The sequence below is a fragment of the Pogona vitticeps genome, chromosome 3 (assembly GCF_051106095.1).
Source record: "Pogona vitticeps strain Pit_001003342236 chromosome 3, PviZW2.1, whole genome shotgun sequence".
Taxonomy (NCBI): Eukaryota; Metazoa; Chordata; class Lepidosauria; order Squamata; family Agamidae; genus Pogona; species Pogona vitticeps.
This window is the reverse complement of record NC_135785.1, coordinates 55,254,454-55,279,944: the sequence shown is the minus strand read 5'-3', so window position 1 is coordinate 55,279,944 and position 25,491 is coordinate 55,254,454. Positions and strand designations below refer to the sequence as shown.

Sequence of the window (25,491 nt, the reverse complement as noted above, 5' to 3'; positions counted from 1 at the left end):
CCACACTACAAAGGTGGAGGTAGAATCCTTTTCATGATGTTTTAGATTAAGAAATAATCTTTCCCTCTGAAAAGGCACCATATGCTTCCCAGCAGAATTGCTTGCACATACCTTGTGTGATACAAAAGTCTCATTCTGTTCAGTAGTGTCTCATGTTCTGAATTTTGTCCTCCTCACCCCCTCCCCCAAAATATGTAACCAATAAACAAGTATGATAGTGGTGTCTGGGGCTCATCCATGGACTACTATGCTGAAAATGCCCAACCAGTATGGTCCCGTTTCCAAGCCCTGGTTGCTACTTTTCACGGAAGGATTAAAAAACAGTCACCCAGGCTCCAGAGCATCCTACCACAAAGCAATTGCTGCAATAAAGACCCTATGTAACTTGCAAGTACACATAAAATGCTACAGATGCCAGATGCAACAACTGCAAACCTGTCTCTAGAAATCACATATAAAGTGGATCCTAGGATTGTTCTAACAGCAAAAAAGGTACATGGGTGAACAGTCCTGGATATCCATCCATCCACACCCTTTCTTTTCAATTTATTTCTGCCACAGTTCTTGCAAGAGGATTTTTCACCCACCACATGGCTCCTCTTCTCCTTTTTTACTACCTGGTCCTATTATCCCCTCCCTTGGCTGCTGTGCCACGTTGGAAGTACCCAAACTGTTTTAATTCTCCTAACATGGCAGGGACCAGAAGAATTTACATGGCAACTTTAAGCCATGTACCTGGTTTGACCACATCCATTATCATGACTCAATAAATTATATCTGGGGGGGGGGGGCTACAAAAGCGACCCCCCCTCCCTGGAGGTGGCTATTCTAGCAACAAGGAGCAATGAAATAACACACATATACCACCACTACTATCTAGGATGGATCATGCAATATGAAAAAGTAATTTGTATTAAAATGTAAAAAAAACCCATATGCAATACCCACCCAGCTATACAATCCTGGATTTTTATTCCCTTATTTATGAAAGTTACCATCTAAAAGCCTCCTGAGCAAGAGAAATACTAAAAGAATGAACTTAAGTGGACTGAGGATCATGACCAAAGAAGGCTAAACCACAGAATGGTCCACCAGTTTCTAAAAGTCATTGCTTCATCTACTTCTTCCAGACACAACACATAATGAGAACATCGAAATACTGACAAAACAATGGTATTACCGCAGTCCTGAGACCTGGTTGTAATTGCCAGCTTGAGTCACCAGCGCACACAGGGAAGCTAACTGTAATCTTAGGGAGAAAAACAAACCTCAAACCTGTCCATAGCTTAGGTGATGTTATCTTTAGGCATATGTGTGTGTGTGGGGGGGGAGGATAATAATAACAGATTAATGTGAATGTATGAGAAATAAATAAAAAATGGATGCCTGAGGCTTTGGACATAAGCAAGGTTTCTCTGCCTGCTTCTACAGACATACAGCTGCCATTGCTTTAACACAACTGGGCACCATAGACGAGAATAGGGAAAAAAGATGGGGCTGACATACCAGCAGCATAGCCAATGGCGAGAGAAGATGGGAGTTATAGTGCAAAGATTTCCCCTTCCTGGATCAGACTATGGAGTGTTGACTCATGGAGACAGGATGGAATTTGGCACTGCTTGGGTGGCTGCTGATTTGATAAACCCATCCCCCCCCTGTTGTTTTGTTTATCCGTTTTAATATCAATGCCTTGATTCTCTTGCTTCTTTTAAAGCTAGAGCATCAAAAACACAAGAACAGAATTCACAGGATTTTGCTGCTGGTGGAAAAAGAGAAAACAAATCTAGATTATGAGTGTGGGAAAAAATAGAGAGATTATTTTCTCCTGGGGGGGGGGAGGGCAAATTTAAACAATCATACACTGTACAGTTATTTTATATATAGCACCCATAACATGTACCTTTTAATTTGTACTCCTGTGGCTCAGTGCACTAATTCAGTGTCCAATCCAGTGTTTCATAACACCCAAACAGAAACTATATTCCTGATTTTTATAGAAGCATTACTGACTGCCCACTCGCCCACAACATTTACCCAATCATTGCATTTCTGGTTCTATTCCTATTGGACGACACAGATAATGCTGAGTATGATCTATTTTAAATGCCATTCAGGTTCTGTCTGAGTAATATTTCTGTGCTCCCATAGAAGGTGCTGACCGGAGCAGTGCCTATGGAGGCAAAGCAGAACAAGGCATTTGCACTAAGTGATCACATTTATTTGAATATTTTTGTGTGTGTGTTCTAAAATTGGTTACAGAATAAATACCTGCGCCTTATAACAGGAAGTCCACTTTTTTTAATACAAAGTGCTTGTTAGAGGAAGTTGCATCAACAAAACACAGGAAGGAATGTGTGCAACTTGCCATACACGTCCCTCCTGAAAACTAAAACAGATTTTTTTAATTTCTTTTTTTTAAGTTTCTTTTCCCTTTTTTTGTGCATTTCATTTCCTGCCATTGTGTATTTACAAATCTCTGAAAGAAGGAAAAAAATTGCCAATATGCACAATACGTGGCCTTTTAACACACAAAAAAAATCAGCCTTAAAAAAAATCTACAAGTGTCATTTCTTAATGAATCAATGATAGAAATTTTCTCCTCTTAAAAGTGGGAAGGAAAAAAAATTAAAAGCAAAACCAAAGAGCCCAAAGATCTTGAAATAGAAAAGGATCATTTGTCCCTTTAAAAGTTTTGCAAACTGTAAAGTAGCAAATGTCACATGATCCAGAAGTAGATGCTTGATTGAAATCCTTGTTAATTTCCGCCACAGCTTGCCCACCCCACCCCACCCCCGCCCCCACCTGATACAAGGGAGAATTTTAAAACTTAATTAAATTAAAAGAGATGACAGCAATGCCCCTTTCAGACTTTGGCAGGTGGTAGAGATAAATGGAATTGGATTTGATTTAAAAGAACAACGAAAACTAGGAAAAGAAAATCTTCAAAAATCAGCAGGATTCTATCCAAACGAGATGGTTAACTGGTAACATAGTGTTTGGTGGAAGGCTGACCATAAACTCTATAGAAATCCTGGCGTCCATGTTGCTGAGATGCATCAATCCATTCTCTCACTGCCAATCCTGGAAGCGATTGAGGTACGGAAGGAGCAGGCGGAAGGTGGGAATATTCCTGCGATGACACTGTCCATGGAAAGTGGCCTGACCGTGGATAGGGTTGATGTGCATTGTGATTGGATACCGAAGAACAGTAACAGTTGTCCACTGAGCAGACGAGGATTTTACGCCCACCATATTGAGACAGCACTGACTGCTGAGATGATGTGCTGTTGGGGTAGTGGGAAGGGTTGAACATTGAGCCAGAGTGAACTGGTTGGGGGCCGCTGGGGAGTCCTACAATGTGCTGAGTGGAGCTACAAGGCACCATGGGTTGTGCAGACTGGCCTTCGCCAGCCGAAGCCCCCTGGCTCACATACTGGCTGGCAACGGGTCCCGAGGATGGCTCCAAGAAGCTGGCTTCGGGGAAAGCTGTGGAGTGCTTGCGTTTCTCGGCTCCTGAGTTACTGACGTTGCAAGGGTACATTGGGATGCTCTGCAGAAATGGCACAGGGGTGCTGAAGGGACCTGGAGGGAAAACAGAGAGAACAGGAACTGTCACTTCGATCGAGGCTGGCCTGGACTTCTTCATGCTAGTGATCAGTTTAAAGAGATTCTCCCTCTGCCAACGCTACAGAGCCAGCCCGCATTTTTCAAGACAGCAATGGAAACCCTGGAAGGAATGCCAAAGAAACATACAGCCTCACAGCCAGCCATGGAAAAACAGAATAGAAACTGGGGGGAAGCTCATGTAGCACTCCACAAACTCGGTACTTTCCAGATGTGTTCAACACGATCCTCATCAACCTTGGCCAGCATACCCCTCGGCCATGCTGGCTGGTTAACACACTCGGAAGCCATTCCCGTATTAGGAAAGGTGGAGCCATGCTCCAGCTCCTCCAACATGTAAATCAGAGAATGGTGAGCCATTCTGGTGGATGCGGGGAGAAGTTTCCTCCTCTGCTTTGTATCACGAAAATCCAGCTGTTCAAGTGACTGGAGGAAATTCTTTTTTAATTGCCTAAAACTAGGCATATGTCCCTTTGTTTTAAAGGAAAATCACACCCCTGGAGGCTTCTTTGAGTGTGATTTTGTGTGCCCCCCCCCAATTTTTTGGTGTGGCCTCCAGGCTCCTGGTGTCCACTCCTGGTATAAATAAATCAAACACCGAAGCAAGTTAATAAGCTTTTATCTTGGGATAATTAACCAAGCTCCAGACACAGGGATATGATTCATGCAAGGGCTGTGGACCTGTAAATCTGCGGACATATAATTTCTTCCAGAACTTGGCACCAAATGCCTGCAGTATGCCAAGCACTTGGTGAGCACTGCACACAGACAAAGGCAATGCCCTGGGACTGTCCTGTTTTAGATCTCAAAGCTGCCTGCCAGCCTCCAGTTCTTACAATAAACAAACGAACAGAAAAAATGAAATGTGTTTCACAAAATGGTATTATCACCAGTCTTGCTGCCAAGAATCTTAAGATGGTGCTAACATAACAGTATTTCTCCAGCTTGCATAAGGGAGTCAGAGATATTCTTTGCTGCAGAACTTGAGATTTCTGGGGCCCAGAACAGGGGCTCAGGACCTAAAGCTACAACCTGAGCCCTTTAACAGGCTCCTTTTCCAACTTCCTGATCCCATAATTGCGGCCATATCTGAGTCCATGAAAGGCAGAAGGTGTTTTAAATACATACATTAAGTGTGCTTCAGTTTTTAACTGTGAGATGCCCAGAGAAGTATGTCACAGTATGATTATATAAATAAAGTTTAAAAACAAACTGACAAGAATGTTTATAGCATAGTATACAACCTGCTGTCCACTGGATGCTTTAAATCACAATGTTCATTAGCCCCAAGCAGCACGGTCCATGGTTAGGTATTAAAGGACTTGCAGCCCAAAGCATCTGAAAGTGCTTTATCCGCTTTGCTTTAAAGCTACTGTCTCTCCTGTATTAGCCAAGCATCACCTACCTGCCAGGTGGGCTGCAGGGTTGGAATACTCTGCATGAGTCTTCACCCTGATGTCACCCAGATTGTTTGGGCTACCAATTCTGGTATTCCTGACTACAAGATGTGGAATTAGAGCTGATGACAGCTGAAGTGTAAAACAACCTAACAGCAGCATGTTATTGGAATGTTGAGGGAAGTTGATAAGCAGATAAGGAGAACAAGGCCTGCTGAGCTTCAGTCTCACTGTGACTTTTCTAACAGGTAAAGCCAAGATTCAAGAATTCTGACATTCCTTGCTCCAGTCCCACCTTTGTGCCCCATGATATGCTCCTGCCTTGAGGAGTCCACCTTCTCTCACCTGTCTTGCTAAGGTGGGGGAACCTTTGGCTTACCTGATTATTTTGGACTACAACTCCCACTATAACTTAGCCATTGGCTATTCTGGATGGGACTGATGGGAGCTATGGGAAAATACAACTGAAGGGTCAAACATTCCTTGCATTAAGCTGTCAGTCACACTACAGCTTTATGTTTTTTGTGTTATTTGCAACCAACTAATTTTCCTCCACTGTTAGCAAACCCTCCGTATCTTGCTTTAAGTTTCCTTCACATTTTCTTCTGAAAGCAAACTTTTTTGCAAATAAACTGTATGCGTATGCAGCTTCTCATAGTCATCTACAGAAAGAGTTCTCCCTCTCAAACTGTAAAGTGCACCATAAGGGACATCCCCAGTATACACGCAGAGGAAAAAAAGAAGGGTCAAGGCAGGCATCACTCACCTTCCAGCAACTTCCGCAACTGTTTTTCCTTCTTGGCAATCTCATTCAGGAAGAGCTTAGAATTAAGGTGGCCAATCTTCGGAGGGGGCAGGCTGCCTCCTGTGCAGTTCTGGGTCCTTAAGAAGGAAAATTACAGTCCATTACTGACTGAGATACTAATATTCCTTTCTATCCTCTGATGGACATAAGCTAGGGTGGGGGTGGCGAATACACCTGAAATTCCCTTGCTTCTGATTTATGCCACAGCTCTTGCCTAAGGTTCTCTCATACTGCTAATTTGGGAGGAGCCTCAAGTACTGAAGCTTTCTCCTGAAAAGAAGTGACTCGATTAAGAAGAGAATAGGGCTGTTCTGCCTCCATTAGTTCTGTGGAAGAAGAAATTTCTGCAAGAATAGCTTGCATTAAAAGCTGCACCTTCTGAAATATCTTCAAGATAACTTCTAAAACGTAGATGAGCCCAATCCTCTTTTTCATCTGGTCACCATATCCACAACAAGGACTCTGCCCATCCTTGTTTTTCTGTGCCCCATTTTAAAAAAAGACTTTTTCCTGCACAGCTTTATGAAGAGACAATTCTACAACTACTAACTATTCACTGCAATTGCCCAGTATTGCAGCCCAGGAATATATTTTATGTATCTGAATTTATTCAGCTTTGTGTATGAAGGAAGAGCCTAAAGCAACCCAATGCTGGAATGACTGTTCTTTGTTTCAGCTAATTTTGGCTACAACCAAATAACACGTTAGAGAAAGATTCCAGTACAGTTTGAGCAGGCACACTCTTTAAGGTTGCATTTGTTGAATGAATCCCATTTGAAAGATTGCATAGTCATTGCTTGACTCTTGCAAGGTAAAACTCTTGTTATTCATGCCTACTACAATTCTGTGTCACGTTCTACTGGCATTTCCACAGATCTAACTTTCCATCATTAGTTCCCATGTAATCTCTATGTATTTCATAAAACTCCTAATATTTCATCCCTTTGGATGTGACCTTGCATTATAATTCAGCTTCTTCTTAATGTTGTTTCTAGAAAGCTAAAAGATTATGTATTTTATTCTGGCCAGGTTTCCTTTAAAAAAAAACAGATAACAAAATTTTGTGTCTGGTCAGGATAAAACCTTGCCACCCAGTATGTGTGCAAATCTATTCAATATGGATTTCTACAGTGTGTATCAGCACCATAGGTAAAACAACAGCTTATAAAGTCTGAATAGCATAACCCCCTTAAAAATGTTAGCTCTACCTCAGGAATTCATTTGGATTTGCTGTATCATACGCAGCTTCTTTCACCTCTACCTGTATTGTCAAACCACCCCCTCCAGATTTCTTACCTATCCATCAAGATTTTCACTGACTTGGTATTCTAGGAAGCAACAGAGAAAATGGAATCAGAAGTTGTCAATCATTCAGTTCCCATAGCACAGCAATTTTAGGTTGTCTACTTTCACCAGCTTCTCACCTGATCCTGCTGGTTTCATAGGAATTATGTTTCTCCCACTCCACACAATATTCACATATCGATGGATTGTACGGCCCTTACATATAACAGTATCTGAGAGGGAATGTAGCTCTGTTTAAGCACATATTTTGTGTAAAAGATCCCAGGTATAGTCTTGTTTTCTTCAAAGTGGTTACAAGATTAAAAACAACTTTAGCAAGACCTTACAGGCTACTCAGTGCTGGCTGTACCAGTAGGTTGAGCCTTTGGTCTAGGTCTGTATTATGCAGTTTCTAGAGAACACTGAACTAAGTTGAAAGGGCTGCTACGAGAATTAATGAGAAAATACAAACAACTTTGAAGTGCTATGTCAATTCCTACTTCCTGTTGCTGTTATTATTATTATTATATCAAATGTCTGTTACCTCCTGGTTCTACTGATACCTCTCCATCTCTCTGCTGAATTGAGATATCTGCCACCAGTTGTTCAAGCTCAATCCTGAACAGCCTATATAACGCCTTAGCCAAGGGCAAAGTGAATTTGCCTCCTTTGCAAAGTTTCTCTTAAGTTTGGATGACATTACTACAGTTTCCTGGATCACAGAGGTAGGAATATATTACGCCACACTTATCCTAGATTTTAATCTGTCCCTTCAGCTACAGTTTGAGACAGACTGCCTGTGAACTCAGAGGTCTGTTGTAGTTATTTCCCTATACCTGTTCCTCTGCCCTTGTCAGATGAATCATCTACCACCTCCTCATGAAAAATCCCTGCATACCAATACAGAAGCAATTCTAGACACCACAAAAATAGATTATAGAAACTTATTATTTGCAACAGACTCTACCAGTGCTCTGGTGGCCTGGCTCTGGACACCTGCTGAAGTGCAACGAAGCCAAGAGCACCTCAGCTAAAGGGATATACTCTAGCAGGGTGTAAATACTCTGCCAATCAACAGCTGATATTTACTCGGAAAGCTTCTTTTTGACAGGCAATACTGTCCAAGAGGTCAAGGGCACCTCATCCTTCTAAAATGAGAAGTGGGCCATCTGGTCTTTGCGAGAAGGAGATTAACTCCCAAGGGGGCTATGAGGCCCATCCTGACACAGAGTAGAAGATCTGAGATGACCTTTTTATTCATTTGTCTCCTGTATAACGCAGGAAAATTCAAACTGGGAAACCAGAAGGGGAAACCTGTTAGGGTCTGTGTACCACCAGCTGCAAGGGAAATCCCCCACCAAGGCAAGCTATTAAAAGCAGCATCTGCAGCACAAATCCTACCTCTGAACTCAGAAGGGGTTTCCCCTGGGGGAACTTCATATGGAACAATTCATATGTAATTGTGTTCTGATAAGTTGAAGGTCATTATCTCAAGTAGACAATAACTTCACCTCCTTAAAGAATTGTTGACAGATTCCCCCTTAGCCTAATTTATCCCAAGAAATGTTATTTAGTAGGAGGTTTGAAGGCACTGGTCCAGCCATCTGACCTTCAACAAGGTTTCTGCATGTGTCTAGTGGGAGAGGGGGGCATCCTTCACTGTCACCAGTCTGTGATCCACCTCCACCCCTATTTCCTCTGAAGAGTTTGGGATAGTGCACATATCATTCTTCCATTTTATCCAAACAGTTAACACATGAGATGGGAAGAACCGAGAGATGCTGGTTGGCCCAAAGCCACTCAATGTTCTTTAAGGGCAAGAACAGGTGTGTGAACCTGGGACTCCTTGTTCTATCTCCAGCATTCCCCAACTACCACTCTGCATCTCAACAACAAACAAGGAAGCAGAAACACAGCCCCTTCTCAATATATTCTTCCACGTGACTCCACTTTTCTAAGTCCCCCACCAAGGACCACATAACCTTGACTTTTCTCTGTGAATGGTGCTTGTTCCTCTGCATCATCCTGCCAAGTGTTAAAGATTATCATCCCAAAATGTGGAGAGCAATGTGGTGTACAGCTATGGTTTCCAAGCTCTCTGTGTGAGTATGCATGCAGGCACTCATATGTTTACCATGGGGGAGGGGGCAGGGCAAGAAACCGTGAGATTTTCACATGAAAAACGTCTCTTTATCAGTTTGAACTTTTTTTAATTTTCAAATTTTATGCCATGAAATTAATTCAGAACACTTTTTACACTAGGTGCTTGCATTTTTTTTTAAATTTTAAAATGCACGATAGTGTGAGTGTTTCTCCAAATTAAAAAAGAGCCATGATGCAAAAAAACCCCAAAAAACCTTGGAAACCATTGGTGTACAGTGTAGTAAAACAGAAGGTGGATTAGTTATCTGCATGCACTTACTCCGGTGGGTAACTTTGATTCTCCACAGATTTTTTGCCTACTGCTCCAATCAGTCCCAGCCGAGGTAGTCAAATGCAGGGAATTATGAGTTACACCTTGAAAATATGTGGATGGTTGCCCTTAACCTTAATGGTGTTATTTACTGTAGACAGTAAGTAGCTTAATGCAGGTATGAGTAGTTTTCCCAAGTTATTGCCAAAATGGAGGTAAAGGGGAGAAAACGCCAACCCTACTTTTATCCAACTTTTTAGTAAGAGAGTCCTCTTACTTCCCACCTCTCTCCCTATTTCCAAAATCCTGTCTTACATTTCTGAATCTTAGTGGTGACAATGGATCACCTAAAAATACAGAAATGGAGGGTGCATTTGATATCCAAGGGAGAACACAGATGAGCACAGATCACTGATTTTTCCAGATGAATAGATCATCTGTTTCTGTCTCAGCTTCTCTTGTTGCTAGAAAGACCTCAGCAAAGAGGACACCACTTAAGCTTAGGGCAACTACAGTAGGCAAGTTTCAAATGTTTCAGAGAGATGAAGTTGCGTTATGCCAGGTAAATATGGATGGAGATATTACTGAATAATTTGAGGAGGAGTAATGAGAGAGATTACAGTTAAGTTTGTGGGCTTCAAAAGAACTGGTATGTGAGGCTCGGGCTACAGATGGAAATGTAGGGGTGTCATGCTGGGAGAAAATAGTCTGTAGCAACCATTGCTGGGTTGAAGTTGTCATCTTATGTGCCAAATCCTTTATTTTACTGGCAAGCTGCTCCACTGGACCCTTCCCTTCCCCAAACAGCCCCCACTTCACCTTCATAAAGTTGATGTCCTCGGTCTTGTCATACATGACCTGAACAGAGCTCAGCAGTTTCTTGGCCTCTTGCATGCGCTCACTGAGGTGCAACACCTGGGCAGCATTCTCATTGCAGAACTTTGCTTGGGCCTTGTCTAGGATCTCCATAGTCTTGCGCAGGTCCTCATCAAGGATCTGGTGCATCTTCTCATACTGTAGGCGCACCTCATCCTTCAGCTGGTTCACCTTCTCCTGGTGGAATGGAAGGAAGAAGAAAAATACTTAGAGTATTTCACACCTATTTCCTAGGTTTGGGCAAAATAAAGTCTGCCAGAAATAGTTGGATTGCAACTCCTAGCATTTTTCACTGCTGATTATGCGGGCAAAGCTAATGAGAGATGCAGTCAAACATCTGGACGGGTGTAGTTTGGCCACCCCTGTTTCAGACACTCAAATGGCTACTCTTCAACACTTTCCTCTTCAAAGGTCTGTGTGCTTTATGAAATTCTTAGGAAGATGCAGGAATCCAGAGTTATTCAAAAATTGCATAGGACAATCTTCAGAGTTTGGAAGTGTAGGCTATGAGAGAACATCATTAGCCATTTTGAAGAAAACCAATATTCATTCATTCATTCATTCATTGTACTGTATTTGTACCCTGCCTATCTGGTCAAAACGACCACTCTAGTGGTCTAGTAAATCACAGTACAGATGGATTATCAGATACACAGAAAGATAACAGGGTATGTCTGTCAAAAGGAAGCTGTGAGCCATGACTTTGGTTGTTGTGTAAGGCAGCAGGGCAGGCATCAAGGCACAGAACACTAGAGACCTAACGTTTTGGGATCTGTCCTTAAACAGCAAAGCAAGGCCTCAGATTAACAGAAGAAATCGGAGTTGACTTACAAAACCAGAAGTTCTGTTCTGTCTGATGCAAGACTTAGTTTAGGATTTTCTATGATCTCACAGGCTTGCTCAGATATTATAGAACAGGAATGAGGAATATGACTTCTTTTGGATGTTGCTGTAGAGAGATTCCTATCATCCTTCACCACTGGCTATGCTGTCTATGACTAATGGGAACATGGTCCTACAAAGAAGGCTAAAGCTTCTTCAACTGCATCGTACGAAACATTAGTCTTATAAGTCTATCCTTATGGACTTCTACTTAAGCTCCTCCATGCATGGAGAGTTGAATTATTGCTACAAAGGCTCTTTATTGCTAACAAAGGCTCTAACTATATATAAGCTCCCCTTTCAAGACCTTTGCTTGGTAGATGAACATGACAGGTGACTGCAGCCTCTGGATCTTCTTTAGTTCTAAAAGGAGAATCATAGTTACCTCAACTAGCCGCTTGTCGGATTCCAACTTGTATAGCTGCTCTTCAATGTCTTGCTCACGTTCTTCCAGGCGGTCCTGCTGTTTTACCAGCATTTTCTGCAACAGAAGGGACAAACAGAGGAAAGGCTCTTATGAATCTTTTTAAAAACAACAGCAGCAACAATAGCACCAGACTGAAGAGATGACACAACAGCAGCAGCAGCAACAACAACAACAACAACAACAACAACAAAGGAAGGTTGGAAGGACTGAGGAGAGATCCTTGTGCTGACTTGCTATGCTTTTGTCAGAGAGCATAACCAAAGGAATGTAGCAGCAGCTGCACACAGATTCTTGCAGTTTTATGGACTGCCAGGCAACAACTTGTGGATAAAAGTGCTCAGTTCCAAAAGCCATTGTGAAATTATCTAAAAGCTGAGTAAACTTCCCTTCCCCTCCCCATTCCTGTAAAAATCCTTATTCTACCTGCAGTGGGAGCCTCTTGGACCTCACACAGTGATATTTGCATAAGAACAGGGAACAAATCCCTTCTTTTGCTTTCCTGCTTATTATTATAAGGCTTTCCCAAGGGTTGTGTCTGACCATCCTGCACTGTAAACACACAACAATTTTCTTACTACAGTATGTCCCTTCCTGAGATTTCGAAATCTAAGTAGAGAGATATAATCTCAGGGGTTGTTTTGAAGGCTATGATGGCAACTACCCCTTTTCTTGATTCCCATGAAGGTTCTATTACCTCCTCACTCCTATTATCTTGTGGGCAACAGAAACAGCTGGGCAGGTGCCCCACCATCTCCTGTGGTATTCTTTTTAAAATCATGGGGAACCCTGGAACACATACATACATACAGGAGTTCAACTGAGAATAATTTGGCTTCGCTCAAGTCTTGTTTGAACCCTTATGCATTGTTTTCTTCATTTTCACTTGTTATTTCAATTTTATTTTACTTATTTAAAAATACTGATGATCCCTCCTTCCTCCAAAGAGTTCAAGGTGTTAAAAACAACAAAAATAAGATATTTAACAAATTAAACATTTTCTTATTGAAAATAAACAATAAACAACAACTAAATATTTATCAATAAAATTAAGATTAATAAATAAAATACATTTTCAACAGTCAGATTACATGTTAAATGCCTTCCTAAAAAGAAAAGTATTTTATAGGTTCCAGAAGGTAATTAATGAGGAAATGTGTCATTATAGTATAGAGGAGTTGGGGGCAGGGCTCAAGCATTTCTAGGATTTAAGTTCTATTGAATGTGGCTGACAAAAATGCAAAGGATAGAAATGTACTTTAACTTTTAATGAAGACTTTATGTATTTGTAACTCTTTACAAGGGTTATAGGTAAAAGCAAAATAGAAATAAAAAGTTAAAAAAGACAAAAATGGGATGACATCTTAAAGACTAACTATTATATTTATAGCCATAGTGTTGCCATGCATGGTTTGTAGGCTTCCATGTTACACAAGTTTACTCAAAGTTTAATCCAAAAGCTCTTCTAGCACTGGGGCAAGAGAGCAATACTTACAATGAATCTCCCCTGGTTCACATGAAGTTTAGAAAATACTTTAAATGACGAAGCTTCCTAGCTGACTTGGTGTCAGAGAGAACGCTGCTCTAATTTCAGGCACATGAACTACAATACTTGCAAAAATAATGAACCAGATAAACCAGTCTTGCAGAATCTTTGTCTACGGCATCAACAAGCGGGTTTTGCAAACAACCTTAATAGTAAAATGCACAGGTATATATCAGATTACAATGTCCAGATAAAGCACTGATGGGCACATTTTCACATGATGATTAAGATTTGTCCTTGATTCTTGCTGGTCAACTATCACATGGATAATGGTAGTTTATTTGTTTGTTATATCTTCATCTGCCCTTCTTTCAAGGAGCTGATTCTTGGAGTCACCCTGCAGAGTAGGTTAGTTTGAAAGACTGAGTTGTGCTCAAGGCCACCCAAGGAGATTTTTCTCAGAGCAGGCATTTATATCCAAGCAGATTCATAATAATTTTGTGCTCAGTCACTTCATTACAGAATGTCTAAATCAGAAGGAGGATCAAGGTGAAGTATAATAAAAATGGTCTGTAGCACAGACATCCTCATGGCCCAAACAAGCAATGCCACACACATTATAGGCCACCACAGGGAAAAAGCATCTTTCAAACTCCCAAGAAAAGAGATAAGGCAAGGCAAACATGAACAAGTCCAATGCTTTATCTATTCTGCCACACCAGCGTTCATACAAAAAGCCATCCTTGATTAGCTTGCCTTCAAATAATGGCAAAATGACAGGCACACCTATATACAACTGCCCATAGAAAGTGTGTGTTGTATAAGGAGTGTGGTACTTATTCCATGAGTTGTGATACATGTACTCACTGTAGGATCCTGAAAATATGTGGACACTGTCTTGAGTATCTTACAGGCAGGGATGGGGATGAAGGAAGAAGGCAAGCCAGAAGCTTTGCCCTTCCAAAACTTGATAGTAGCTACCCTGTTTCCTCCAAAATAAGACCTAAGGTGAAAATAAGACCTAGTATGATTTTTTCAGGATGCTCGTAATATAAGCCTTACCCAAAAAATAAGCCTCAGTTAAGTGAAACCCTGCCCTCCACCACTGTGCAGTAACCAGAAGATGATGTGACTGTATTTGAATAAACATAGATTGTTGTACATGAAAAAAATAAAGCATCGTCTGAAATATAAGCCCTAATGCATTTTTGGAGCAAAATTTAATATAAGAACCTGTCTTATTTTCGGGGAAACACGGTACTTGTAAATAATTAGTTACTTGCAATTACTCCCCCCCCACACAATGGTATAACCACATTACATTAGAATTATAACTTAAGAAGCGTTGTCATCCCTTTTGACCATACCTCTAACTATTAAAATTATGCTTACAGGTATGGGACCCAGGCTTCAACAAATAGCAGAAAATCACTATCACATGGTTTAAAGGGTGCTTTGTGTTATGTTTCTGTACTCTATTGCAGGTATTAAGGCAATGATAAGGGAGATGGAAAGTGTTTTGTATTACACACAACCACACTAGACATGAGCACAAAGCTCGGTTTGGAGGTTTGTGTTGGTTCATATACGGGGCCTGCCTCCCTGGCCAATGACCCGCTCACCAATCAGAGCACGCTCTTCTCTTCCTCTTCCTTGGCTGTTTGACCAGTCCAAGGCAGGAGTATGTGTTTGCTGTCCTGCCTGTTCGTCTAAGTGGGTGATCTACCAAAGAGGAGGAGGTGATTAGCCTGCGCTGGCTGGTGAGTGGGGGATCCAGCTGGGGAGGTGGGGGAAGGGGACACACGGAACCTGTGGTGCCACATGTATGAAGCGACACAAACTTCTAAACTGAGGTTTGTGCCCATCTCCAAACCACCCTAATAACTACAGAAACTTTAGTTGTCTCAGAGGAACAGGAAAGTAAAGAGGAATTAATCCAAGTAGCTTACATAACAGCATCAAGGAGGTCTGCCACACAGATAAAATCATACTTGCAAAACTCCATTGTATATCTTCAGAGTATGAAGTTATGAAGAATCAAATGCACAGGAAAGTAAGGCCTATCAGTTGTTTCCTTATCTCCTATCCCCTCACCCCATCCATTTATTCTTGTATTCATCATACTATGTTGGTCAGTCCACTTCAAATTGTGAGCCTACAGGCAATGAATACTCATTTTAAAAATTTATTGTGCAGTACCTAGTAGTTTTAGGCAACTGATAAATAAAATATGATGGTGGAGCTGATATTTGCATAATTTATTCTGGCTGCAGGATTAGAGTTAAAAAATAGGGCTGTTATCCAATGAAATAAGTCCCAGCCAATTAGTTGTATGGATTTTAATTAGTTTAAGTCTACACAGATTGTATACATGTAAAACCAGTTATCATTCTGATAGGAACAACATAATTTCTTGATATTTTAGGCAACATATGAATGTATCAGCAACTACTATCCTAACAAAGGGCATTTCCTTCTGTGGGAAAGAGAAGAGGGGCAGCCTCTTCCAAGATGATAACCACTATTAGCACTGCTCTCAAGTCAGCCTCCTACAACCTGGCACCCTCTGAATGCGTTGTACAAAACTCCCATTCTCCTCAGCCATTTTGGCATGGTTGCCTCCTGATGCATTTCGCTTCACTGTATCCCCTATCAACATGACTATTGATCATGGTGCCCAGATCAGGTGAGAATAATAATCAAATCGTGTACAAAGCCAGGGACATCTATAATATGCTGTTATCTTTGAAATAGTTAACAAGTCTTCAATGTAAGACAAAAAATAAAGTCAATTATAGACATGGAAATAAAGAAGAGGAAACACTTTAAACCAACTCAAAGTATTCCTACTCCCTCTCTTTGTGTACTCCCATTAACAGCGGGGGGGGGGATATGCTCTGCAGTATTTAATTCATGTAAAAGTCTTGGGAGAGGAGATAAGACAAACTTACTTAAACCAAATTCAAAATGGCTGCTCAGTTTGATTCCGCTGCTCAACAGCTTGGCCTGGAGATGTAGCTCCTCCTGCCAAGAATTGCTGGTGCTGGATCAGCATTGGTTCCCCACTCTGTCCACAGCAAACATGACACAGACACTAAGAACCCACAAAGAACCCACAGACATTTGCCCTTAATTTTCTCTATGTTTAATCAGCCTTGGGCGGGGGTGGGTGGGGAGGGAAACGCCTCCTTTCAAGCCTTGAACTAAAAGGCAAAGGGGGACAGAGCAAGAGGAAATGTTAACTGGCTAAAAATGTCAGGATAGGATTTTTGGGAGAAGGGAAAAACAATAGCAAAGGCTAATTTTGAAGGGATTATTGCTATTATAAACTACCACTTGGGGTTTATAATCAAGTAATTAATTCTGGGTCTAAACGGGGGAAGGGGGATTAACTACCCTGAAGGGAAAGGCCACTACCTCTTTAAAGCAAAGGAAAGCAAAGCAAAGCGTGCTGCTTATATACTGCCCCATAGCACTTCAAGCACTCTCTGGGTGGTTTACAAGTTAATATGCAGGCTACACATCCCCCCCCCCCCCAGAGAGCTGGGCACTCATTTTACCGACCTTGGAAGGATAGAAGGCCGAGTCAACCTTGAGCCGGCTACCTGGGATTGAACCCCAGGTCGTGAGCACAGTTTTGGCTGCAGTATAGCGGTTTAACCACTGCACCACGAGGCTCTTTTTTAACCCATGAAGGGAAAAAAAACTGAAGCTGCCGCTCTTGCTTTGTTTTCCCTCAAGGTCTCGGGCACCTTAGGCCTCGGTAATGCCTGCACATGTCCTGAGAAGGAGGAAATGGTCAGGAGAGTGCAGCAAACAGAATGGGAAAGCCAGGTGGCCTTTGGTTTCAGCTGTCTTACGAAAAAGGATCACCCTTGCAGACTGTGCCCCTTTAATGAAAAAAAATATACACCCACTTTGGCCTACTCTGATGCTTTTTAGTTTGCTCATTCCTTTCTCCTCTTCTGGATTTTTTTTTTTAGCTGCAGTGCTTCATCCAGGGATTCTTATGGCCATATTATTGGCTATTTAGAAATGAGAGATGCATGCTGTCCGAGTAAAGTTGCTCTGTGCAACCACAGCTGTTTCTGAGAGCTCAGCTCCTCTGCTGGTTAATTAAGATAAGCTCTGCAAAAGCTGAGCTAGGAATCAGTTAAGACTAGTATCCCCAAATGGGTGGAGGTGGCAGTGATGGAATGGCCGTACAGCCTCATACTTTTTAATATCTATTTGGAAATACCAGTTGGGGGGGGAAAGCAAATACTCAGAATCCCTGACTTTCTTATCCAGTCAATAAGTGAGGCTTTCACATTTGTCTCAACTGTTCCCTATTTGGTGGAATCCTGGTTCCTCTCCCAGTGTTGAAAGACTGAGACATTGGAAAAGAAGCCAGTAGCATTTGCAACTCATCAGAGAAGCTTTAAAATAGAAAGGCAAATGTGGGAGACACCACTGTGTAGCATTTGCATGTCTATTCCAGGCAAGTTACCAACCCCTTACTCTTGAGACATCTCTTTCCTGGATGCTGGAGGCTGCAGAGCAGACTTCTTATAGCCTTAAGATGTGCTGGATTACCACTGCCAACATCCTAACTGACATCACTGACCATGTTAGCTGACCATTAAGAGAATGGAGATTGAGAATCAGATGGAGCTGGTAGAGCTGCTCTTCCTGATGGACACTGTCTGAGGAAGTAGACTTGTCCACAAAAGCTTACATTAAAATAGGGCAGTTAGTCTCTAAGATGCCCCATTTTTTGTCTTTTTTTTTCAAAAAATATTTTGTTTCTGAGAATTGTAGCCCAATATATCCGGATGACACCAAACTGCAGCACACTGCCATACACTACAGAAAGAAGAATGCTTTTAGCATTATATTTAAAAGAAACAAAAGATCCCCTGCATTTTGGACACGCAGCAGGGGCTCACTCCAGTGACAAAATATAGCATCCACATGTGATGGAGCTGGTAGAGGTGCTTTTCTTGAAGGGCACTAGTTATCTGGCTATTTGCTCAGTCTTCATCGTCCTCTCTAGGGATCCTACTGCCGATTGCATTTTTCCCAATTTCTGATTTCACCCCCGCCCCATCTGGTGAGAGATCGCTTGATTTGAAAATCTCACTGGCAAACTCTTGGCAACAGCCACAGAGTTTGTCAGTAGCCCATAGGGTTGCAACTGGCAAGTATAAATAGAACAGGCAAAAAAAAAATAGTGAATACTGTACAGTTGTCATTTGGCATTAGGACTGGTGAATGACTCAAAATGCCAGAGTGACCCCTGTCTCAGAATTGTGCCCACTAGTATAATACAGTGGTTTGGGTCATGGCTTATCCTTACAAAGAACATTCATCTTCCACCTCCACCTTTTCATGACAGCCTCTGTGCTCCTGGATCTGCTCAAACAGGCTGGGGGACAATTACAAATTGTTTAGCATACAGTGTCGTCGTTGTTTAGTCGTGTCAGACTCTTCGGACAGTGTAGAGCTTCACAAATGCAGGGACACCCGCACAACTTAACAACTCCCTACTTTACAAAAAAAAAAAAAAACAAAAAAAAAAAAAAACCCCACATCCATTAATATGGCCATTCCAATGTAAGCTTAACCCTCCCCCAAAGTTCAAAACTCATTTATAAAAATGCTTTGGCCAGGACTGTAAACAAGTGTTTTTACATCACCAAGTATGACAGCAAGAGAGTGGAGATGAAAAGAAGTAGAGAGAAGATTATGGTGGTTAGAGGGGAACACCCAGCAGTAGGCAAGCAAGAGAAAAGAGCTGCGATGACAAGAGAAGTGAGATGACAGCGGAGGCCGGAAAGGCGCATCCAGCAAGCCTGCTACAAACAGGAGACTTGAGGGAGAAGACGGCAGACTTGTCTTTCTTTTATAAAAATTCTTCAGAAGCCAAATCTCTATTTTAACACTGAACTTAATAGGAAAACAGGTTCTGCTTACAACAGCTCCCTTTATACTGTTGTCAGGGGATCAATCAAGTTTTAAGTGTGAGGGACTGATGTAGAAGGGGAGCTGGAAGACACTCTCCTCACCCCTTACATGAACAAAGGAGCAACAAGCCAGTGCCTCTCAGAATATCTGTTTAAAGGCTCACCTAGTATGTCATGGGAAAAGAGTGAGAACCTATGACCTATTTCTGTTTTAACATGCATTCCTAGAAGAGTAGTCACAGCAGGTTTTTATCCAGCCTGGAAGGACACAGTCTTCAACTTGTATTTTTAAGTACAAATATGCAATAAAAACCAACTTCACAGAGTACAGTAGAGGAGGATGGAGAATTTGCATTCCTGGTTACCAATAAAATAGCAGGAAATATTTGATAAGTACTCCAGAAACACATCCACATATTCCACATCAGAAGCATAACTATACTCATATGTATGCAATATAAGAAAGAAGTGGCACATTTCTCCCAGGTATGAAATAGCGTATTTTCACCACATCCATAAATACAGTCTCTTTATAATGAAAGCATAACCTTCAGAGAAGATGTAGGAACATTGTGAAGAAATGTTCCGAGAATACCTCTGTGTGGCTAGTTTATAAAAAATCTGAATGTGCTTTTCAGCATACAGATTTCCCTATGAGAGCTATAGGGAGGGGGGAAATCACACAGTGTTAGGTCAGGACTATCTCCTTACACTTTCAAGTCCCTGTTTTACTTTTCCACTTGGGTGAAACAGATCATGCTTCAAAAAGGGAGAAATGACAAGAACAAGATACAGTACTAGGTTTTCATAAGACACAGTCTATTTCCAGTCTTACTGTCCTCTGTGCAAAAAGCAGTTTCAGAAGACTGTTCCCAATAGTTTAATATTTCATATTAGTTTATTGTTTAATTTATACTATTTTTAAAATCCTACTTATCCCCCATTCATAGTATTAACACATATGTATAACTATCATCTTAAAATCGCATTAAGTGAGAAAACCCACTAGGACAGATTGCACGAATCAGAGCAGGAAAAATGTTAATGACAACACAGCAAATCTCAAATAAGAAAATTCTGTGTCCTTTCTAAAAAGAAATTAGAAGCAATTTCAGACTTATTTTGGAAATGCATTCTAAGGCTTGGAACAAACATGGTGAACAACTTATTTTATAAGAAGAGGGAAACTTCTCCAGTTAGCCACCCAATTATTTACAAGGAATACTTAGATGAAGTGTCCCAAAAGCTTCCTTTTTAATCTCACCATTATATACATACAGGTTTGTTTGTACTCTCACTTATACCCCATGTGTAAGTACTTGTTTGTTTATCTATTTCATTTTCCACATAAAATTTGTTTTGTATCAAATATGAATTACTTATTCCAAAATGTCAACACTGGCTTCTTAAAGACTGAGAAGAAAGCTGATGAGTGTGGCCAAGACAGTGAATGTCAACATGGAAAATCAATTCTCTGAGGTTGCCCTTGCATGCAGCAGTTTATAGGACACTACCCTCCTGGGCATGTACAGGATCCTTTCATAAAGGAATGTTTAACTAATATAATCTGCATTCCTGTCCTTTGAACTCCTCTCATTTATAAACATTAAGAAACTCTAAAGCAGAGCAGGGATTCTTTATACACTGGCCAAATGGTCTTTCAAAAAATAATAAAAATTTACATCGCCGAATGTTCTATAGTAATTTCTACTGTTGTGGCAGACCCTTGGTTTGGAACTGAAAACTCCACTGGAAAAATAAGACAGAGGGCCAAGGATAATTTGCATATTGCCAAATGTAACTTAATTTGCATATTATTTTAATTAACACAGTGTATGGCAAGCCATGGCTGGTGGACATGTTACCCATATGCTCTGCTAGCCTTATTAAAGAATTGCTAAATCATATGTGAGCCAGGTTAAAATGAGATATAATGGGATTAGACACCTCTTTCTATTTATTTTCTGGTTCCTGAGCCAAATAATAAGAGAGAGGAAAAGCTAAGAAGATAGTACTACAAAGTGAACTGTTTCACTAGACTGAGAAACAACAATTTGTCCAAGGCTAAACTAAGATTTTAGCCAGAGACATCTACCTCACAAGTTACACTCCTTAATGCTGTGAAACATCTGTTAGTCCCCAGTAACATAACATCAAATTTATCACTCCAAACTGAGAACTAGAAACTTAAAAAAAGAGAGAAGCTGGAATTCTTAGCACAATAACAAGAGCCCTCTGGGTTGAATTTGTACAAAAGCAAGTGGCAGGCCTCATGGAAAGTATACACTGTGTGTTGTACATCCTGACTCTGGGCAAGACAAGCATGTTAAATGCAACAGAAGGATGACATTATGCACCCCTTCAGCATCAGTCCCTTTGCTGCACGGAGTGAAATCTCTTCTTCTTAAGTTACCATAGCTCGTTCCCCTAGCAACCAGCGATACAATAGTGAACAGGAAGAACACAGACGCAATTGCAGTGTCTGAACACAATAGCCTTCTGAATGAAGGGAAGTAGCATTCTACTTCCTCAGAGCAGCTTTTGCTGTTGGAGATCTCAGCCTAGAAACTGACAAGGATAGTCATTAAAATAAATTTTGTACCTTTTAGCATGACAGCATTACTCATTAAGAGGATCAAATTGCTTCATTACACACAAACACACACACTCCTTATTCAGAGCCCAACAGTTAAGTGCATAGTTTTCCTCTTAGGGAAAATACCCTGATTAATCAAACAAAACAGTACCTACATTTAAAAAAAATCCTATGTTGTACTGATCTCATGATTACTTTTTTTAAACAATGTAACTTTTTAAAGTTTTCTTCTAGCAAACACTTCTGTTTCAGGAAGCTTAACAGCAGCACAAACTGTTAGCCATATTCCCATTACAACAAACAGTAAGAAGACCACCCACTTGCAATACGCAGTGGCAGAATCCTGTGTATTCCCAGAATCAGATGCCACAGGATCAGAGAAGCAAAGCCCTCCCCCTTCTAAAAGAAAGTAAGTTATGTGATCTGTTTCAGCTTGTGCGGCAGGATTTTGCATCTTCTTGAAGCAACCAAGGCTCACCTCACACATTTAAAGAGTAGCACTGGGGACAATCTTCTTAACCACAGATAACAGCCACTGCTGCAATGGAAGCCCCATCTGCTTATGCTTCAACAAAGAGCCACTCATTGGCATAAATAAGCAATGCAGTACTGTATAAGCAGATTCAGTTTCCCAGAAACTCTAAAGTTTTCTCCTCCTTTCGAAAATATTTGTGACTCATTGCCCCCTCACTACTCTAAGAGACATTTCCCCTTCTCCACCACAACACACATCCACATTTATCCTACAACAATGAAATAGGTTAGGCTGAGAGATAGCGGCTGATCCAAAATGATCCAGAGTTTCATGGCTGTGTGGGGTTTGATACAGTGACTGCAAAAGTATAAATAATGAGAGAATAGACATAAAAGCAGTTCTCCTATACTCTCCATGATTTTTAAGTTTGCACAGCAAAGTATTTTCCAAAACAAAGTCATAATCTCTACTTTTAAAAATGTTAACTCTGGGTAAGGCCTACAGAGGGGTAAACTATAATTATCAACTATAATTGCAGTTTCATAGATATTTGCATAAACATGATATGAAAATCATGTTAGTAATGTGTAACGAAAAACTGTTTGCAACTTATTAATGTATCATATTCTTCCAGTAACATCCACAGTGCCCCCCCCCCAAAAAAAAACCTCAGTCTTATATAGAACGGATCAAACATTCACATTTGAAAGAGTTCCACCCCAGGTAATTGGTTGTGTATCTCATGAAACAGAAGCAAGTCCCCCACACAATATTCCACAGTCAAGCAGCATGAGCTAGGCACGGTTAGTCCAAACCAGATTTCTTTTGCTAGTATTGTGAAACAAGGCCAACTCAAATGAGATGACAGTACTGAGAGGTAACAATTAGGTGCACCAGCTAGATAATTTTATGGACCATAATGTTCAAGTCATGTATGGTAAGATCAGAATAATTAAACGCCATGCTTCAGAAATCCAAGGGCAGGAAGACACTTCTCACATCCTTATGTTGTACACTGTACTACCTACTCAAGTGTAGATTCCATATCAAAATTCCTGGCTTGCCAGTTTTGGAGAGAGTCTCTCAACAGCCTGTGTTCCTACAGAAGAAAACCAGCTCAGCCTAAAGAAGAAATGGATACACGGGAAGTCGAAATAACTAATGGAGGGATGAAGAGGAAATGTGACCCTTCAGATAGCTCTTGGCTTACACCTCCCACAAAGCAAGGCCAACATAATTAAAACTGTGGGAGATCTAGTTAAAAAAACATCTGGAGGATCATAGTTGGACACCACACTTCAAGAAGGATGATGGGCAACAAGGATGATCAGGGGGCTGGAAACCAAGACTTATGAGGAAAGACTAAAATAATTGGGCATGTTTAGCCTTGAGAAAAGAAGACAGAGGGGTGATATGGTAACAGTTTTCAAATACAGTGGTGCCTCACTAGACAATTATCCCACATGACAGTTTTTTCACTAGACATTGAGTTTTTGCGATCTCTATAGCAGTTCGCAAAACAGTAATTCCTATGGGGGAATTTCGCTGGACAATGTTTGGTCCCTGCTTTGCAAACCGATTTTCGCTAGACAACAATTTTGACAGCTCCCTCCGTGCTCGCAAAACGGGTGTTTTCGGGACCTAAGCTTCGCAAGACAGCGATTTAAACAGCTGATCGGTGGTTTGCAAAGTGGCCTTCCTATGGCCGATCTTCGCTAGACAACAACGATTCTTCCCCATTGGAACGCATTAAACAGGTTTCAATGCATTCCAATGGGGAAATGCTTTTCGCTAGATGATGATTTCGCTAAACAGCGATTTCAGTGGAATGGATTATCATCGTCTAGCGAGGCACCACTGTACTTGAAAGGCTGTCATACAGAGGAGGGGCAGGATCCTTTCTCAATCATCCCAGAGTGCAGGACGTGCAACAATGGGCTGTTACAAGAAGCCAGATTTCGACTGAGTATCAGGAAAAACTTCCTAACTGTTAGAACAGCAAGATAGATGAACCAATTACCTTGAGTGGTGGTGAGTGCTCCAACACTGGAGGCATTTAAGAGAAACTTAGATGACCACCTGGCAGATATCCTTTGACTTGTATTCCTGCATCAAGCAGAGGGTTGGACCCATTGGCTTTATAGCCCCCTTCCAACTTCACAATTCTATGATTCTATGATAGCTGTCTACCCATGGAATATACAGTGGACCCTTAACTTGCGTGCGGCTCCACTTACGTACTTTTTGACGTATAGACTTCTCCAGCCGCAAAATTTCCCATCAAAATTTCCCATCCGGTGATCCCCCTCACCGCTCCGCTAGTAGGCCTGGTCTATCAGGCTTTCCCGGGGAGTAGACCGGGCCTAACCAGGGGAAGTCCTCCCCTGGTAGGCCTGGTCCACCCTGCGTCAGCAGGGGAACCTCGGAAAGCCTGTGGTGGCAGTGCAGAAGCCCTCAGAGGCCTCGGGCAGCAGCAATGGTGGCAGCAAGGGATGCCCGTGAGGCCTCCGGTAGCGGCGGGGAAGCCCTCGGAGGCCTCGGGCAGCAGTGATGACAGCAGTAGAGGGCCCCTGGAAGGCTTCAGACAGGTAAGGTCTATTTATTTTCATTTTTCTTTCTTTCTTTCTTTTCTTTTTTTGGTGGGGGGTATTTTTTTCTTGGGCCGGTTACGGATTACAGGGTTTTCATTGCATTCCTATGAGAAATGGACCCTCGACCTACGGACTTTTCAACCTGCAGCCACCGTTTCAATATGGATTAATTCCGTAAGTCGAGGGTCCACTGTAGTCATTTTAGAATTTCCATCATATTTCTCCAAATGCCAATCGAGAAACAACTGCTGCCTTAGGCCTCTCTCACAACCGATGCTTAAAAAGACTCATCTCTAACAAAACATTTGCATCAAATGAAAATAGCATTATCCATTACATCTCCTACCACTCAAATCCAATCACGTCTGTATGTCCATCCTGTCCACTAATTCTCCACTACACTAATGCCCACAACAGCCTGTGCCAAGCGTTATCTGGATACAGATAAGACATAAAGAAACAATAACATGTGGCAACAGTTTTAATACAAGCAGAAACATGTGTTGAAGCTTGCAACCTGGCTCCTCTATCTGCTTTTTCTTTTCATGCATGGAGGCCAGGGAGCAAAAGGAAATGAATCTATAATTTCACAAATGATATGATATGCAGGATTCTCAGTGGCTTTCCTCATATGAAGGGGCCAGACCTTCTATATGGTTAGCCACAATTAAAAGCCTGATGGCAATCTGATTT

General features: G+C 41.4%; 1 protein-coding gene across 3 annotated transcripts in view; it reads right to left on the bottom strand.

Moving 5' to 3' along the window:
- Positions 1–2,196: 2,196 nt before the first annotated feature.
- The window catches only part of TRIM8 (tripartite motif containing 8), a 75,594-nt gene continuing 52,299 nt past the window's right edge, over positions 2,197–25,491 (bottom strand). For all 3 annotated transcript variants that reach the window (XM_072995624.2, XM_020790909.3, XM_020790910.3), the window contains exons 3-7: positions 11,667–11,762; positions 10,343–10,576; positions 7,123–7,154; positions 5,788–5,903; positions 2,197–3,582 (exon numbers count right to left, since the gene is read on the bottom strand). In XM_072995624.2, coding sequence (XP_072851725.1) covers positions 2,978–3,582; positions 5,788–5,903; positions 7,123–7,154; positions 10,343–10,576; positions 11,667–11,762 — 1,083 coding nt within the window. In that variant the 3' untranslated portion in view covers positions 2,197–2,977. The remainder of the gene's footprint in view (positions 3,583–5,787; positions 5,904–7,122; positions 7,155–10,342; positions 10,577–11,666; positions 11,763–25,491) is intronic.